At 41.9% G+C, this 20,371-nt stretch overlaps 1 protein-coding gene across 1 annotated transcript; it reads right to left on the bottom strand.

Annotated features, from left to right (window-relative positions):
• Nucleotides 1-286: 286 nt before the first annotated feature.
• On the bottom strand, nucleotides 287-18,514 carry LOC147424085 (uncharacterized). Its single transcript, XM_086501544.1, has 2 exons — nucleotides 18,362-18,514; nucleotides 287-910 (listed from the first exon to the last, which is right to left on the bottom strand). The coding sequence occupies exons 1-2, from the start codon at nucleotides 18,512-18,514 to the stop codon at nucleotides 287-289; spliced, it is 777 nt and encodes a 258-aa protein (XP_086357670.1).
• Nucleotides 18,515-20,371: the final 1,857 nt, after the last annotated feature.

A 20,371-nucleotide genomic window follows, 5' to 3' on the forward strand; every position in this document is an offset into this window, starting at 1 on the left:
TTCTAGATCCTTCTTCAAATTCCTAGAGTTTTCCAGAAACTTCTAGATTCTTACGGAATCTTCTCCATGCTTCTAGAAACTTCTAGGGCTTTCTAGAAACTTCTAGATTCTTTCGAAATCTTCTCCATGCTTCTAGAAACTTCTAGAATCTCCTTGATGCTTTTAGAATCTTCTAGATCCTTCTAGATTCTTCTAGAGCCTTCTAGTGATGATGTAGGTGATGACATAGGCGATGATGTAGGCAACGATGACTGACTCTCAAGCATCCATGACATTACCCCCTCCTCTAGCGACGAGTTCCATGAGGAGCAGTGATGTTATTTGAGTTGGGCTTCCATGGATGTTGTTGATGGAACTCTTGGACTTTGAGAGATGCATGTTCTAGATTGTGTGCTGGTTCCCAGGTTCGTTCACTAACATCGTAGCCTTTCCAATGCACCAAGTATTGTAACCTGCCACGCGAAACTCGAGAATCTAGGACTTTCTCAATCTCATATTCGTCATGTCCTTGAATCTCAACCGGAGGAGATGGTTGTAGGGATCTTCCTGGGATCTTAGATGTGTGACAAGGTTCTAGGACTGAGACATGAAAGACCGGATGGATTTTCATGGATGAGGGCAATCGGAGTTGATAGGTGACAGGATTGACTTGACAGATAATTTTCAACGGGCCAAGCCTTCGATAATCAAGCTTTTGACAAGGACGAGATGAACGCATATCACGTCGGAGGAGCCACACTTTATCCACTTCTTTGTATTTTAGATGCTGCATGCAATGGAGATCTGCACTTTTCTTATACTTGGATTGAGCTTCTTTGGTATGAATTGTAATTTGTTTGTGAATTGCAAATAATTGTTGTGTAAGATGAATAGCAACTGGATTCTTGACTTGATAGTATTTGAGACTATCCTGTTTGGGATGTTGACCATAATTAGCAAAGAATGGAGTGTGACGGGTGGAGGCATGAAAACTGTTATTATAGGAGAATTCTGCTAGCGGTACGAGCTCGACCCAATTATCCTAGTGATAATTGATAGTATAGCGGAGATATTGTTCCAAAACTTGATTTACTCTCTCTATTTGTCCATCACTTTGTGGGTGATTGGCTGAGGAGAGGTTGATTTGTACTCCGGGTAGCTTGAATAAGCTTTTCCAAAAGCTAGAGATGAATTGTGGGCCTTGATCAGAAACTATGTCATCTAGTAATCCGTGATAACGATAGATATGTTGTAGAAAGAGTTTGGTCGTACCTTCGCTGGTGATGGTTTGAGTGGTTGGAATGAAGTGTGCCATTTTTGTAAACGGATCTACGACTACTAAAATGGAGTCGATTCCTTGTGACAAGGGTAGCTCTACAATGAAATCCATGGAGATGGATGACCATGGTTTGGTTGGAATGGGCAATGGGTGGAGCAACCCATGAGGACGATGACGAGGGGCCTTTGATCTATTGCAAGTGTCACAAGTGCCTACATACTCCTTGACAAGCTTCCACATTTGAGGCCACCAAAAGTCACGGGAGAGAAGCTCAATTGTCTTATTAACCCCAAAATGCCCTGTTGTTGATGGAAGATCATGCCGTTGCTGAAGTACCTCCAAGCGTGTTGGTCCTGGCGGAATATAGAGAAGACCCTTATAGTATATTAGTCCATCAATTTCTTGAAAGTCCTCATTAACCTCTTGTCCTTGTAGTTGTTGTCTAATATTTTGAGCAAGTGGGTCTTTGGCAATTTGCGTCTTCACCTTAGAAAGAAAAGTATAATCTTCAGGAGCTTGGCTCATGGTGGCGTTTAGCTTAAGCTGCTTAGGTTTCAAAATCACCGACTCTTGTTGATCAAATGCTGCGTCGCCTTCTCTAGGTGCAAGGTAGGATCTTCTTGATAAGGCATGTGGCTTAGCTTGTTGACTGCTAGGTCTATAAGAGATAAGAAAATCAAACCTTGATAGGATACCACTCCACCTGGCTTGGCGACGATTCAAGACACGGGATTTCATGAAGTATTCCAAATTCTTGTGATCTGTATAGACAGTGATCTTATGGGGAGCTCCTTCAAGTAGTCGATGATTGCTAAGAGCTCTTTGTCATGGATTTCGTAATTGATTTCTGTAGCTGAGAACTTCCGGGAATGAAAAGCCATTGGATGTACTCGACCATCCTCTCCTACTTGGGATAGAATAGCGCCAAGGGCAAAATCTGAAGCGTCTGTTTCTAGGATGAAAGGCTTTGTAGGATCTACGTGAATTAGAATGGGTGCAATCGTGAAAGCTTGCTTGAGAGTTTGAAATGCTTTGGCGGCCTCTAAGTCCCAGACAAACTTATTATGGCCTGTCAACCTTGTGAGTGCTGTAACCACCTTGGAGTATCCCTGTATAAAGATACGATAAAAAATTGCAAATCCGAGGAAACATTGAACATCTCTTACCAAGGTGGGTTTCTCCCAATCAAGGATGGTTTGAACCTTCTTTGGATCCATGGAGATTCCCTTTTCAGAAATTACATGACCAAGAAATTCCACCTTAGATTGATGAAAAGAGAACTTCTCCAACTTTGCATATAACCCTGATGCACGAAGCTTTTCAAGCACTAGTCGTACATGGTGCTCATGCTCTTCTTGATCCTTGGAAAATATCAAGATATCATCCAAATATATCACCACAAAATAATCCAAATACTCTCGAAAGATATCGTTCATTAAATGTTGAAAAATAGCTGGGGCATTTGTGAGACCAAATGGCATGACGGTATATTCAAAGTGGCCATACCTTGTCCGAAAGGCTGTTTTCCATTCATCGCCTTCTTTGATTCTGACTAGATCATAAGCACCACGAAGATCTATTTTTGTAAATATTCTTGCCTTGCCAAGGCGCTCAAGAAGCTTTGGGATCAAGGGAAGGGGATAGCGATTCTTGACGGTGATCTTGTTTAGGCCCCTATAATCCACGCACATCCGGAGAGTTCCGTCCTTCTTTTTTACAAAGAGTATTGGAGCTCCTGCTGGGGACTTTGAATGCCGTATGAACCCCTTAGTAATATTCTCATGATTATTTTTCTATAATTCTACCAATTCGTCTTGAGATAGCTTGTATATTGGGCCAAAAGGGGGTTGGGCTCCCTCCGGAAGCTCTATAGCACAATCATAGGGTCGATGCTCCGGTAAGAGGTCTGCATTCTTCTTCTCAAAAACATCATTGTAATCTTGATATTGACGTGGCATTTCCTTCATGAGTTTTGTTGTCGATGTGTCGGTTGGTGTTGCAAATATCAGGAAAGTTGGATACTTTTTGGCTACACGCATGAAGACCTTGGCTCCAAGATATATAGGCCTATTATGCCTTCCCTTCTTCTTTTAGACTTTTCGTGGTTCAATTCTCCGAGCCCTCCAATCAATGTCAGGATTATGTAATTCAAGCCACGGTAGCCCAATAACAATTGGACTGCTTGGGCTTTGTATAATACTGAACTCTATTCTTGAAACATGCTCCTGCAATGTTACTTCTATGGGGCAGAGTTTCATACCTGACATCCCCTGAAGCGAGGGGACGACCATCAATGACTTCTACAGTTGCTGGATTAGACTTCTCCACAAGTGGTATGCCTTGTTTTTTTGCAAATTCTTTGTCCATGAAGCACGTCGTTGCACCTAAATCTAGTAATGCTTCACAATCCATGTGCCTACCCGGCATATGGATCTTGACTGGTAGCATAAAAATTGAAGTGGAATCATCGAGAAGAAAGAGACCTTTTTTTCTTGTCTTTTGTCCAACCGGTCGGTCTCTATTGGGATTGGACGTCCATTTTTTCTGAACACGTTGAGGCCATTGCACCATGAACCTTCATCCTTCGCTTCCTTGGACACTGGCGAACTATGTGCCCCTGCTCTCCGGCGCAATACATACATAAGACATTAATGCGTCGCCTTTGCTTCTCCTGGGCTGAGAGAGGTTGAAACCGTGCTGAATCAATTTGCATGGGCTCAATGCTTGATTCATGGCCCTGTTAAGATGTGTAGCCATTATGTGTCACTTCTGTTTGGGGTCGCAATGTTTCCCCAAGATGCCTCTCTTGTCTCCTCTCAAATAGTCGATTATCACATTCTATTGCTTGAGAGATGAACTCGCTTAGTGTGTGAACCTTTGGCATAGTCAATAAAAGATCTTTTACGTCATCCTTTAATTCCCACCGAAATTGGCTAATGAAATATTCCTCATGCCAAGTCAGATCACAAGTGAGCTGTTGAAATTAGGATGCATAGACAGGTGCAGGTCTTGATCCTTGGTGGATATTTCTAAGTTTGGTTTCAGCAACCCTTGCTCTATCAGTATCCCCAAAGGTTGCAGAGAACTCCCACACAAAAGCTTCAAAGTCATGAAGGAGAGGAGATTCTTTTTCAAGTAAGGGAGCAAGCCAAGAGAGAGCCGTACCTGAGAGGAGGGTCCCAATAAGTCCTACTTGAGAGGCATCATCTGGATAACACTCTCGTTGCATTCGAATGAAGAGACGCACTTGTTGGAGAAAACCTCTAAACTTTGATCTATTAGTCCCGTCAAATTTTTCAGGCGTGCTGACCTTCGGCTCATTTATATGTTGTTGAGAATAGCTGGATCTTGCAGCTTGTGCTTGATGTGTGCTTGTCTCTTGAAGATCTTCAATTTGACGTTGAAGATCTTGCAACGCCGGTCTCAAGATTAGGGGTTGCCCTGCTTGAAGTTGAGCGTTACTCCCGCGGATTTCTTGTAACAGAGCTTGAATGCTATTCAATGAGTTGATGAGACCTTCCATCGTCGGCTCCATGATGGCTTGAGAAGATAAAGAGATGGTAGTCTTGCCAAGCGAGGCCCTACTAGGGTGAATTGTTATTTTTGAAGGTGTTTTCGAGACGGCAGGTGTGTTGTGAATGCCTTGAGCTATAGAGAGGAAATTGTGTGTGTTCCGGGTGTGTTCTCCATTCCCCCTCTCCAATGTAGTTTATTAAGACCACACAAGGGCTATATTCTTGATAGTCCTACTACAAATAATCCCCCCTCCCCAACCCGAGGATGATGAAGAAACTCTGATTCCCAAACAAATCTTGACCATGAACTAATTGCTACCTGTTCAAAAAATCAATACAAAAAGTATTTAGTGAATTATAAAAATCACTCTTTGGAAGAATGCCAACGGATACCAGAAGCATCAGTATGTGTGCACTACCATCACTTAATACTTGCTTATTATCACGCACTTAGAGTCATAGATTTTCCAATTTCGGTAGTGATTCTCTTTTAGTAAAAATTTGTTGGTTTAGGCATCACTATTACAGTATATCGAGCAACACAACCATCGGGCCAATTTGTTGATTTAGATAGCATGACTATAGTGCAAATTGATCGGGTTAAGTAACACACTCATTGGTGTAAGGAAGCACCAATCAAAAAGTCATTTTGTGAGTTGCTAGCCACCATAGTCATTAGTTTGGTTTTGGATCAAGGACTTGGACTTAAATTTGTGCTACTTTCAGAGCATTACGATCCTCAACATGCTTGATGTTATTTAATCTTCACAAAGATAATATGCGTTAGATAATATGTGCTAGACATGCTTTCCAAAGTATGGTATGGTTGGTTGTAAGCCTTTTTTTGAAGAAGCTGGCAATGGTATTAAAAAAAGAGGGGTAAGTTACAACGATTGTACCTCAGTGGTATTAAAAAAAGAGGGGTAAGTTACAATGATTGTACCTCAGTGGAGGGAGAGAGGTATCCCAATCAAAAAAGAGTCTAACAATAGGTAATCATACATAGCCTTTCTCTAGAGTACATGGAGAGCAAAACATGAATCCAGGCTTGCCATCTAATGTTTTTCTGAATAGCACAAATAGGGAGCCAAGAGGCATCTCTCATGTATTTTGCAGTGATCTCTGCAACTCTTTTGAGATCCAAAATGAAGAGTGTTGAGTTATCACTAATGTGTCCTTGGAAAATAACTTCATTTCTTTGAACCCAGCAGGACCACAAGTACTCCATCCGCCACAAGTGTTATAGGGAAATGTCTAGCCTGTAGCATTCTCCCAACATGGTTTCTTTAGGGGTAAAAGGTTGGGATAAAGGCCCTTGCAGCAAATATGGAGGGCATGTAGCTTCTTGACATTAGTTGGACATTCCCAAAAGATGTGTTGCAGGTCCTCATTGCCATTACACCTTTCACAACAGCCATTCCCAATATTGGCCTTCAAGGCCTTCTCCCTGGTCCAAATTCCTTGATCAGTTATGGTCCAAGCCAAGAAACTATGCTTTATGGGGAAGGCAAAACTCCATATACACTTAAATCTATAGCTCCATTGCTTGGAGTTCCATTAAAGCTTCCACTTCCTATTGAGTTTTTTTCTTAGAATTTCATCAAAGTCTTGAATTTTGTTGAAGTTAGTGTAAGCTTTCCAAGCCCAGTCCTGCATCTTCAGTTGCTTCCTAGAGACATGGCTTTGTGATGCTTGAATTTGCATGACCTCAGCTATCTTGCACATCAACTCAGAAATGCAACCAATAGATAGATTAGTGCTAGCAATTAAATAGTCTTGTGCCATCCAGCTCCCAGTGATACTGAGGTCCTTCCATGATCTAAAGCCAGCATCCCTTGTGAACTACCTCCTAAATGAGGCAATGATGACCATTCAATTGAACTTCTTCCAGGAAGTTTACCGCCTAATAAACCTCCTTATAGAGTTTCTCAAGCTCAACAAGAGGAGATCATGCGGCAAGTGCATGAGTTAGTTGAAAAGGGCATAGTTAGGCCTAGCTCATCTCCATTTTGTTCACCCGTGTTATTAGTGCAAAATAAAGACGGCACATATCGTATGTGTGTCAACTATAGAGCACTAAATAGGATCACTATCAAGAATAGGTTTCCATTCCACGCGTAGAAGACCTATTTGATAAGCTACAACAGTCCACCTACTTCAGTAGGATAAAGTGGCTACCATCAAATAAGGATAATTGATCAAGATATTGTAAAGACCGCATTTTGCACTAAGTTTGGTCTTTACAAATACATTGTCATGCCTTTTAGCTTGAGCAGTGCACCAGCCACATTTAACTACTTGATGGAGAAACTATTCAGGCCTCATCGAACCTTTATTGGAGTGTTCTTTGATGATATTATCATCTACTCAAATTCACTAGACGGACACAAGCAACACCTTCAGGTAATATTTCAAGTCTTAAGAGAGAATAAACTTTATGTTAACCGAAAGAAAAGTGAGTTTTTCTTACAAGAGATTCAATATTTAGGTCACAGTATCTCTCAAGATAGCATCCAAATGGATCCATCAAAGTTAGAGGTAATAAAAGGATGGCCTAAACCAAGGAATCTTCATGAACTAAGAAGCTTTTATAGGTATGTGTGCATACCATAGACGCTTCATAGAAAAGTTCTCACAAATTGCGGGACCATTACATGACCTAACAAAGAAAAACGTTAGGTATAGATGGTCTACCAAGGAGAACAATGCTTTTGAAAAGCTTAAAGAAAAGCTTATCTCTCAACCTGTCCTTACACTGTCAGATCTCTCAAAGCCATTTCAGGTCCAATGTGACGCTTGTGGTGATTGCCTTGGAGCTGTTTTGCTCCAAGAAACACACCATAGCCTATGAAAGTCGAAGGCTCGACCCTCTTGAGAAAGCTCTAGGAATATATGAAAAGGAACTCCTCGCAGTTCTACATGCCTTAGACTCATGGAAGCACTATCTATTGGGGACTCCTTTTATTATGCAGACGGATCACCAAAATCTTAAGTACTTCATCACGCAGACCAAGCTCTCCAACAAACAAATTAGGTGGGCAAAATTCATTTCACAATTTCATTTTCATATTGCTCACATACTGGCAAGCATAATCAAGTAGCCAATGCACTCTCAAGACGGCCGAGAGTGAATGTGGTTTCCATAGCAACTCACAATGATCTATCTTCTATGATAGATGAGTATGCTATTGATCCTGATTTTAGAGATGTGATTTCAGCCCTTGCACTAGGGAAGAAAGAGGAACAATTTACTTTACAAGATGGTTATCTTCTCTATGGCAATAGACTATGTGTTACTAACTCACAACGTGAGAAAGTAATGTATGAATCTCATGCTCCTCCTTATGCGGGGCATAGAGGGATTCAGTCTACCCTAAAAGGGATTGAAACATATTTCTATTGGCCTACCATGAAAGAAAACATACAAGAGTATGTTTCTAAATGTGTGGTATGCCAAAAGACGAAGTTTGATAGAGGGAAGCAACCTGGATTACTTCAACCTTTGCCAGTCCCTAATTTACCATGGGAGAGCATATCCATGGATTTTATCTTTGGATTGCCTAAGTCTATCCATGGGAATACGGGAATATGGACGATAGTAGACAGGTTCAACAAACAAGCTCATTTTATACCTGTCAAAAAGACTATCAAAGCCCATCAAATGGCAACCCTCTTCATTTAACAGATCTTCAAGTACCATGGCTTGCCAATGTCCATAGTGTCGGATAGAGATCCGAGAATGACCAATAATTTCTGGAAGGGTATCTTTGAGAATTTAGGGACAAGGATAAACTTCTCTTTGGTTTATCACCCGCAAACGGATGGCCAAAGTGAAATAGCTAACCTAACAATTCTTGATCTACTAAAATCTTATGTAACGGAATTACATCAAAGGTCCAAATCGGAGAAGTACTTACCCTTAGTGGAGTATGCCTACAATAACACTGTACATACTTCCACGGGAAAAGCACCTTTTGAGGTAATTGAGGGAAGATCAAAAAGTCCCCTGCTACTTAAGGTACACGGGAAGATCTTTGTTGCAGATGAGTATAGTCGAGACCTACAAGAATCTTTCCAAAATATTAAGGATGCTATCCCTATCTCACAGCAAAGGCAAAAGACTGCTACTGATAAGCACAGAAGGGCCCAAGTCTTTAAAGAAAATGATTGGGTCTTACTTAAATTTCCCAAGGTTCAATTAAGGCACATGACAGGCAAGAATCCTACGGGACACCAAAAGAAGATCTCTAGAAGACTATTGGACAGTCTCCCAAGGGTCCAATGAGCATTCAGCAGTCCAATGGCTTGCCTGATTCCTATTGGCCAGGAGACAAAGGGGTCCAATGAGAGTTTAGTTGCATTAATTAATTACCTAAAGCTCTCACAAAAGGGAAAAGGGGGACATATTTCAAAAGGCTATCACTTATGCTTCTTAAATCCTATTGGCTAAGCCTGGAGAGGTCCAATGAGGTGCCAGCAACAGGATTTAGCAAGAGGGGTCGACCAAGAGAGAGAGGGGGGGGGTTCATTTTTCAAAGGAATTACTCCACACACACTCACACTAGCTCATGTGTGAAGCAAGAAGACTCTCTCTCTACTTCTCAAGCTTTAATGGAAAGCTTATCACCTACTCCAAGCTTGTGAGAAGGGAGCCTACACCAACAACTTTTGGCTTTGTGATGCAAATCCAACCAAGATCCAAGCTTCAATGCATGCTCATCTCCTCTATCATGCTAATTCCTAAGTTATGCTATGCTAATATGAGTGATTATGTGAGGAAATGTACTTCTTTCTCGTAAGACTACTCCTTCTTCCTCTCAATCTACTCTCATATCCGGCTAGCTCTCACCATCTTCGAAGGTGGTCTTGGGTCTGAGACCGTGAGGGAATTAATGTTGTGTTTTATAAGTGTTTGCTTAGAGCTTGAAGCTTCCATCTTCATTGTAGTAGCTAGTTTTGAAGGAACACAACGAATTGTATTGTAATGTCTCTCTTAATGGGGGAAACCTATACTACAAAGCCTTTTGGAGGGGGGACCGGCTCCATGTAAATCCGGTCCTCAACTGTGTCAATAGTTTAATTTCTCTCTCTTTCTAAGTATTGTTCATGCCTATCTAACTAGGTGTTATGATTTTTGTTGCTCTCTCCACCCAAGCACTCTTATATGCTCATTAGGAAGATATTCTAATTAAATGCTCACTATGTTCATGCTATTTTCTGCTACACACAAGTCACTAGGCCATTAAATGTTACATAAAGTCTTTGTCTTTTTTCCTTTTTAAGCGATTGAAACTTTTTATTGGTAGGTCTGTCAACTTTTCCAGCCCAATACTCTCTTGTGAAAGCAAGGGAACTATTGGCTTCAAGAAGCTCTTCCTGTCTAAGGGACTATCTAAGCTCAATGAGATTTTTAGAGGGGTGGTCACCTCTAGCAGTATCTTTCTCAAACGAAGAAATTTCTCTTGCTATCATCATCCTTCTCTTGGTCCTTATTTCCTTGGATATTCTTTTGTAGTTTGTTAGGGTCTTTTGGATCTAATGCACAAATAACTCCCATACATTAGCTAGTGATTTATATAATGTGAAGGTTTCATGCAGGATGCATTTGACTTTTTCTTTAATGCAGTCAATACTCAAAAGTGACTGATCTAGGTGAGGCCAACAAGCTTTATATAATTAGACTCATACCTTAACATATCAAAATTGAATGGTTTATGATTAGAGAAAACCAGGGAAGCATCAACTTTGCATTTCACCAACTAGTGTTCCTGTAAAACATTTACTGCCATATATACTATGTCAAGCCTCGCAGCTCTATAACATTCACCAGACTGGTTATTGCACCAGGTAAAACCACAATCCTCTGATACATCAACAACATTAAGTGCATCCACCATATCATTCCATTGCACTTTTTTTGAAACTAAAATTACTTGCCCAAGAGATCTAGACCTGTCTAACATGCTTTCAACCATATTAATATCTCCAGAAAAAAAAATGCTTTTAGGCAGACTGGCAATTCATTCCAGCATTGAGCTCTCTCAGAAATGGAGTTAGGAGCATAGATACTTACCAATGTGTAGTTGATAGGCTCAGATAAAGTAACAACTACCCAAAAATCCCTTTGCTGAGGTCTTGGTCGTTGAAATGAGGTTAGCCCATTTGTAAGCAACACCTAGGACCCCGTTTGAAGAGCCGTCTGGACCCATTTCTAGAGCATCTCAAACCCTACATTCTAGGGCACCGACATTTCCCTTTGAACACTCAAACCTACCACCCCAATTGGCCTATTTGAGAGCCTTCTTGGCCTATAAAACCACTTTAAACATATATTTCCACTATCCTTTTCTTGCTCAGAACATTTGTAGATGCTTTAACCCTTTGCCATGCACCTATGTACCCCTTTGGCCAGCGCATTTACGTCCTTCACAGTTTTGGCCTCGACCCACCTGGTGTGGTAGTCGATGGCTACCACAACATACTTCTTACCACTTGTAGACTTAGGGAGTGGACCGATGGCATCCAAACCCCACTTCTTGAAAGAATTATGAGCAACAATGGCTCTCTGTGACTCGGCTACTAAACGCCTCTCTCAACCAAAAGCACTCACATAACAACAACCATATGTATAGATAATGTACAAAGCTTCATCTCCTCCACACACTACATGATTTTAAGTGGATTGCCCACCCACCTTGGTCCCAATTTGATACACATCGGGCACCACTCCCCTATCAAAGTATCGCATGAGTTGTACACCGTTTACCATGTGCCAAGGAAGCTTACCATTAGCTCTCACCAGTTGATAGGTCCCATTTAAAAGGCCTTTTTCACTTTGTATGGACCCGTCCACTTCTTCTTGTACTTCTGCTGGAAGGTGAAGTCAAAGTAGATCTCGTATTTCATTACCAGGTCTCCATCTTCTATCTTCCTTTCTGGCACACTCTCATTGAATTTGGCCACTCATTTTACCCATTGCTTCACATAGTAGTCTGCTGCTGCTTCACTATCCATCCACGATGCCTCAAGGCCGACAATCCATAAATGGGCTACAACCTGTGCATTTACCTCCTTCACAGCTTTGGCCTCGATTCACCTAGTGAGGTAGTCGATGGCTACCATAACATTTTTCTTACCACTTGTATATTTAGGGAGTGGACCGATGGCATCCAAACCCCAGTTCTCAAAAGAATTATGAGCAAAAATGGCTCCCTACGACTTGGCTACCAAATGCCTCTCTCCTATAGTTTGGCATTCATGGCAGGTATTGCACCAATAGTGCACTTTCTTCACTACTTAAGGCCACCAAAAATCAGCTTTTAACACTTGAAGTAGTACTTGATCTTTCCCTAGATGTCCGCTCTCCTCATGACATTGCTCCGGCACCAAGCTAGTATCTTCTTTATAGAGCACTCTCCTTAGCACCTGTCTCTGCTGTAGGTCATTAGGTCTTGACCTACTAATGTAAAATTGCAAGCTTTTTGGACTATCCTCCTGCTCTGCAGTTTGGACAAACCTTGAGGACACTGCCCTATACTTAAAATATCTTCCACCTCCTTCCATGACTCCCTACCAGGATAATGTACCTACACCTTGCTGCTTGCTAGCTGGTCCGCCTCTTGGTTATGCTCTCTCTTCACATGCTTGAACTGGATCTCCCTACATAATTTCAGCAGCGTTTTGATAGCAAAGAACCAATTCTTTAAGGAAACACGCTTTACTTGCCATTGGCCTAACAATTGCTTGATGGCCAATAACACATCACCTTTGAACACCAACCTGGAAATGGTGAACTTGACACATTGTTTCAAACCTAGATGGAGGGTAATATATTCTGCTTCATTGTTGGTATGGACCGAAACCTCTACCTGCTTCTGTATCACCCTCCTATATGCACCATCAAACCACATGGTAAAAGCTCCCACCAAATCTGGCTCCTCTCAGGCTTCATCTCGTACCACTCTTGGATAAATTCGGTAAATCAATGACTTATTGACCAAAATTTCTGCCAAATGGGATCAACTCATATGGTCGATCTTGAACTCAAACTCAAACTCTTGGAACTCTATCACCCACTTCATGATCCTCTTCCATGACTTCAAGTGTAAGATCACTTCACGCAATAGATTGTTAATTGCCGTCAACACATAAAACTTACACACAATGAGGTGCACTTTGAACTTCCTACAGGCAAAAACTAATGCCATGACCCACTGCTCCTCTTCAGTGGAAGTTGCCTCACAAGGACATATCACCATGCTTTCAAAGTAGATAGGCATATAGTTCCTTCAGCTTTTGCAGTAACACCACTGTAATAGCCATGGTACCTACCATCATCACCACATAGAAATCGTCCTCTAGGCTTGGAGTGCACACCTTCGGCAGCTAACAAAAAATTCTCTTTCACCCAGTCAAAAGCGTCTTGAGCTTGTTCATCCCATTCAAAATTATGCACCTGTTGAACCCTCTTTTGAAGGGGGTATACATATTGCAATAGCATCCAAAAAAACCTTGATAAATACTTCAGATTATGAAAAAATGATGCCAAAACCTAAGCACTGGAAGGAGGCTTCATCACAGGACCAGAGCCTTAACCTTTTGGATCCGCCTATATTCCATACTCTGACACCAGATGTCCTAGTAATGATGCTTGAGGCTATGCTAACTTGCACTTCTTGGCGTTCAATTGACCTCCTTCCTCATCAAGCCTATGAAAACATAGCCGCATCTTTGACAAATGATCCGCCCTTGAGCAATAACACCCAATGTCATCCATGAAAAGCCTAATGAACTTGCCCAAGTAGGGACCAAACACCCAATGTCATCCATGAAAACCCTAATGAACTTGCCCAAGTAGGAACCAAACACTCCATTCATCCAGTCCTGGAAGGTGGCATATGCATTCATTAAACTAAATGGAATCTTGCGGTATGCAAAACATCCCCATGGAGAGATATACTTCGTCTTCAATTGGTATTCAAATGCAATTCCTATCTAAAAGTATCCTGAAAACCCATGGAGTACCTTTCATGGATGGCCACCTGATTTAAGATCTCATCCTAAAATAGCAAGGTAAAATGGTTCCTATTGGTTGCCACATTCAACGGTTTGTAATTAATACACACTCTCCATTTTCCATTCTTCTTAGGGGTAATCACCACTAAGAAAACCCACTGTGATTTTTTCACAGGGTATACAATACCTGCATCTAATGGTTGGTTAATCTCCTACCAAAGAGCTTTCTTTGAATCTTCCCCAATCTCCTCAGCTTTTGTGCTTTTGGCTTGTACCCTTCCTTGAGAACTATCTTATGCTCTAAACCCTTCGCTCCTTGCAAATCCTTGTACTATGTCACAAACATATTAGGATAGGAGTCACATAATTGGACATAGCTTTCTTTCTCTTACTTGGTCAAAACTCACTTAGCATAGTGGCTACCTCCTCCACACCTATGCCGTGAACCTGCGGATGCACTTCCTCTTTTGCATGAGAGCTCTCTAAATGACACAAACAAGTCGACATCTATCTTTAGCATATCATCCTCGCTTTCCTCTTCCTTGGTATTAGTGTAGCCTTCATCATAGGCCATTTTGGTTTCGTCATTTCATCTCCGTCATCCTTCACTACCATAAGGTGACTCTCTTTGGATTTCAAATCCAGTACCACATGTCTTCCTCTTTCTTTGTCTTGCAATGTGAACACCCTGCTCTCCCAATCCTACTTAGCTCCTATTGCGAGTAGCCACGTCCTACCCAAGATGATTGGATAAGCATTATCACCTGCTTTCATCACAAAGAAATCAATTAGGCATTCAATGCCCATCACCTTCACCCTCACACCTTGAGCCATGCCCAAACACCTAGCTTTGGCATGGTTGGCCATCCTCATACACACATTTGATTTAGCTACTACTTTGACACCCATTTCCTTCATAGCAGCCTCCATATGATGCAAACTTGTGATCCATCATTTATATAGGCCTGAACTTGCATCCTCTTTTCAATGAACGCATCCACGAAAGGAAGGACATTCACTGGACTACCCACCCTTAATGCCATGTTTTGCACCGCATGCACATTTCCCTTAGCTTTTGGTAGCCTTGTGCTAACCCTCGTAGACCACTATCTCTACAGCTTAGGATTCAGAGCCAACAATTGACCAAAGGTAATGATAGCCTTCTGGTTTTGTACATCACTCGCCATATCATATTTGAGGCAGTTGTGTCCTAGCTAAAAGTGTGCTTGCTTGATTTTATGATGGCTTCTCTTTTTGCTAGTTTTTGGTTGCTCTATTGCTTTGTACATTTTCTCTTTGCCTTTATGAGCCCTAGTCTCGTGCTTGGTCTATGTTTCCCTCCCAACCCTAGCCCTTTTGTTGTCTACTCAACATCCTTCTTGTCTACTTTGATGATGTTCATCCTAGGGACTTCACCACCATCCGGAGGAACTGATTGCACTAGATTCTTGGCAGTCTTCTCCCTTGGGCCATTGAATTGTGCTTGGCCTCTACCTCTTCCAAACAATGGGTAGATACCACCTCTTTCTCTTGGCGGATGAGGGAAATTTGGCACATAGTGTCCTTCTCCGTAGTTGTAGCACATGTCGGGCAATGGCCGTGCCCTACCCCTTGCTCCTTTTGGTTGTCCTCTATTCATCACACTTAGCCGCAATTCTTGAATTTGGTCGGATAAATCTTTTACGGTTCGCACACAATTTTGTGACACAACGGCTACACCTCGGTTCGCATGGTTCTCCTCATGAATAGCATCCCTCAGACCCTAAGGTTGGATAGGCACCACCGCTTCGTAGCCTGACACGCCCTGCTCAATCTTCTTTTTGATCTTCTTGCTCTTCACTTTTGCAATGGCCCCTACACCCATTGTAGTTTTCTGGGCTTTCAAAATCCACTTTCTTCCTCACTTTAGGATGTATGAATGCCATGAATTTATCCAATTTGAAGTAGTCGTCATTGGCCAATTGCATGGCATCCGCTAGCTATGCCCAACACACTTCAAAACGATCCAAAAACAAACAGAATTCTTTATTTACATCCTGTTTGAGTGCCTTCAATTTTGTATCCAACTCAATTGGGGACGCTTGTTTGCAAAAATCGTGTAGGAAACACACCCTTAGAGCTAACCAAGAATGCCTCACCTCACCTTCCAAAGCTTCGTACCAAACCTTTGCTTTGCCGTACATCACCAACGGGAATGTCTACACCTTGATGTCCTCGTTCGGCATACACGATGATTGCATATACAACTCAAAGGCTGCAATCCACTTGTCATGACTCTCTTCACATGTAAAAATCGGCCCGAAGCTTTGAGATTCCATGCCGACCAACACCAAAAACTGCTTCTCTTCACCTAATTAGAAGCAATAAATGTGATTCTCAATGGGGACACCAGAAGATGGAGAAGGGGAATGGGGAACACACCCAAAACACACACAGTTGCCTCTCTATAGCTTAGGGCATTCACAATACCCTTGTCCTCTCAAAAACACCTTCAAAAATGACGATTCACCCTAGTAGGGCCTCACTTTCACACTTCACAATGCACCTATCATTGATAATATCACCCACCCACATGCACCCACCATTGTGATTGACTTCGACCCTCTCTAGACACACAACACCTCTTACTCACTCTCTCTATGCACACACATACACCGTCGGTTCAGGTGGTAGACATTCCACACCATCATCATTGCACGACACGAATGAGATCAGGAGAAAGAGAGAAGGGGGAGAGGAAATCAACACTACACGGGGCAAAAAAATGGGTGCAATCTTCATTCAAAAATTACAACCTTCGAAACACCATAGCCATGGCTATCCCCCAAAGAAAAAATATTGTTTCACTCCACAGACACAACCCTCTATGCAGGAGGCTCGCAAAACGATTTTTGTTGTTCAACAAACACTTCTCTTTGTTCAAAAGCCACCAACTAGCTCCTCAATTGCTATCGGCCTTCTCCATTCGCCCACGCGAGGAGGCACCTTGGCGATTCTCCCCCTTTTCTCCCTTCCGGGTTGCTTCATTGTTGGAAATTCACCCTCTTGTGTGGCTTCAACCACCACACACACGAAGCTCCTCTCTTTTTCCTGGTTCTCAATCCCCTCTTCCTCCTACCACAAAGAAAAAGACCCCCCACCCCCCCAAGCCGTTGCCCCCTCTTTCTGAAAAAGCCATCTTAGCAGTAGCGCCACTGCTCTTTTTGAGCCCTCATCCAAACATTTGGTTCTTTTTTCATCCTTTGAATCTCACCTCTTCTTTTTCCCCACAAGTCCAACCACCCTTTTACTTTTGATTTACAACAAAGGACTTTTCGAGCATCATTTCAAACGCCGTTGGTGCTCACAATTGCACATATTTACCAGGTTCCCATTCAACCCTGCCATATTGAATTTCATCAACCTGATTCCATATCCCAAAAACTTTACCGCATTTCAAACGTCTCACATCCTCGAACTATGATCCATAATGCTAAAATAAACTCGATTCACCTCCTTCATGGTCGTCTATACCAACTTGGCTTGGACGTATCCCAGTGCCCATGGCTCTTATTAGCAAGCCGCAAATTTTGGCACATCGCATGCAATTTTTTAGAACCTTTGCGAGCTCAAAAACACTCATGTTGGCGTGCCTACCATTACATCCCAATGAGCACATAAGATGCCCCCAGTAAACTTTCAGTCGGCCATAACTTGCCCATTTGGACTCCGATTGATGATCCAAAAAGGCCAATATGCTTTACAACTTGAGCACTTCACATTTGTCCCCTTACTCCAGCTTTGTTACTACAGCTTCGGCTACTTGTCCCCACTTGCCTTGTCCGTCAAGGATCTGCAAAGCTTCCATCTTTATACAATCATAACTTCCACATAGGGACCCCGTTTGAAGAGCCGTTTGGACTAGCTTCTAGAGCATCTAAAACTATACATTCTAGGGCATCGACATTACACTTTGAACACTCAAACGTACCACCCCAATTGGCCTATTTGTGAATGTTCTTGGCCTATGAAACCACTTAAGACATACAATTCCTCTATCCTTTGCCTGCTCATGATATTTGTACCTACTTTAACCCTTTGGAATGCACCTATGTACCCCTCTAAAACCACTTTAAGCATACATTTCCTCTATCCTTTGCTTGCTCATGACATTTTTACTTGCTTTAACCCTTTGGAATGCACCTATGTACCCCTCTGGCACTGCGTAGCACCACTTCTAGCTTCGACCAACTTTTCATGTACCATCATTGCCCAACCCCCTTGTTGACCTACTCTTTGCTTTTGCAATGGCCACTGCACCATTGTAGTTTTTTGGGCTTTCAAAATCAACTTTCTTCCTCACTTTTGGATGTAGGCATGCCATGGCCAATTGCATGGCACCCGCTAACTATTCCCAACACACTTCAAAACAATCAAAAAACAAACGGAATTCTTTATTTACATCCTGTTTGAGCGCCTTCAGTTTTGCATCCAACTCGATTGGGGACGCCTATTTGCAAAAATCCTGTAGGAAACACGCCCGTAGAGCCGACCAAGCATGCCTCACCTCACCTTCCAAAGTTGCGTACCATACCTTTGCTTTGCCACGCATTACCAACGAGAATTTCTGCACCTTGTTGTCCTCGTTCGGCATACGTGATGATAGCATATATAGCTGAAAGGTTGCAATCCACTTGTCAGGACTCTCTTCACATGTAAAAATCGGCCCATAGCTTCGAGACTCCATGCCGACGAGCACCAAAAACTACTTCTCTTCACCTAAGTGCGAGCAATCAGTGTGATTCTCAATGAGGGCACCAGAAGATGGAGAGGGGAAATGGGAAACACACCCGAAACACACACACAGTTACCTCTCTATAGCTCAGGGCATTCACAACACCCTTTTCCTCTTAAAAACAACTTCAAAAATGACGATTCAGCCTAGCAGGCCTCACTTGCACACTTTCACAATGCACCTATCACTGAAGAGATTACCCACACACACGCATCCACCATTGTGACTGACTTTGACCCTCTCTACACACACGACACCTCTTACTCAGTCTCTATATGCACAAACATACATCCTCGGTTTGGGTGGGAGACACGAACAAGAGCAAGAGAGAGAGATAGGGGGAAGGGGAAATCAACACCACATGGGGCAAAAAAACAGGTGCAATCTTGATTCAAAAAACTAATTACAACCTTTGAAACACCATAGCAATGGCTATCCCCCAAAGAAAAAACATTGTTTCGCTCCACAAGCACAACCCTCTATACCGGAGGCTCCCGAAATGCTTTTTGTTGTTCGACAAACACTTCTCTTTGTACAAAAGCCACCAACCAGCTCCTCAACCACTGTAAGATCACCAATTTTTGCATCTCTTTTAAAAATAAGAAAAATATCTTTCAATATCTATTTCGTCAAATTTTGGGTTTAAGATGCTTGATTGATAGTATTGTAAGGTTCTAAAGTAAAGCAAGCCATTCCATGTTCCAGTTGGTTAGATGGACGTTTGGTTTCAGTTTTGGAAAAATTTGCTATTTCTCGTTTTTCATGTTTTTTATGTCTTTAGGTACTTTTTTGCAAAAAGCAAGGTCGGATCCTTAATCTACGTGTTTCGTAGAAGCTATGGTTCAATTTTGTAAAGGTCTGCTTTTCAAGTGCTTTTCACGCTATTTTTAGCTTTTCATGATTTTTAGTGCTTTTTAGTAAAAAGCGAGTCTGCTTTCTTATTCCAATAGACGAGAAAAACTCGTGGTTCAATTTTAGATTTTTTAATTTTTTTTTAACGCTATTTTTAGCTTTTCATGCTTTTCAATGTTTTTGAAAAGCAATGTGATTTTTAGGATGACCTAAACATAAAAATATTAATTTTAGTCTTCGTCAAATTTAAAAATGGCCACCCGGAGCAAAAACGGGGCTAAACGGAATTTTTACAGGAAATATTTTTAGAAAAAGCGGTATCGTAAATATGTCGGGGAAGTACGGGAAAGTCATAATTATGTCAGGACATCACGGTGTGGCATAGTCTAGCTAAGGATCCATTAGTTGACCGGATACTATCCAATTGGCCAATTTTACTATAAAAATTGGATGGTATGTGGGAGAGTTGGCCACCAAACGTAAAGGCATGTTTTTAGCAAAGTTCCAAAAGTTTTGCAGCTATTCTTGGGCCAAAAACTAGCGCTACCTGTAGCTTGGGGCACACTTCGGGCTGTTGGAGAATTTATAAATTGGCATAGACACCTCAGTTTTCAATGACGTATGTTGCGTCTACTACCGCAAGGCTATAAGTATCTAGTAGACACAATGGTGCAAGATTTTCATCACCATCTCCATAAGCTCTTCTCTCTCATATACAAGAAGAAGAACAAGAAGAAGAAGAAGGATATTCTCTCTCTACTTGCTTTCTATCTCCTCTCTCGTTTCATGGTGTACGCGCTCTCCGGAAGCTCTCGTGGTGAATATCTCTACGTAGCTCTCATCACCGCTCTCTTGCGGCAAAGCAAGAAGCCTCTCGACAGCCCCTAATCGATTCTAAAGCACGATGAGAAGCTCTAAACTCCATAGTGATCATCATTTTCTCTCTATGTCATTTTT

This window comes from Adiantum capillus-veneris, chromosome 26 (assembly GCF_014529385.1).
Source record: "Adiantum capillus-veneris isolate H3 chromosome 26, ASM1452938v2, whole genome shotgun sequence".
Lineage (NCBI taxonomy): Eukaryota > Viridiplantae > Streptophyta > Polypodiopsida > Polypodiales > Pteridaceae > Adiantum > Adiantum capillus-veneris.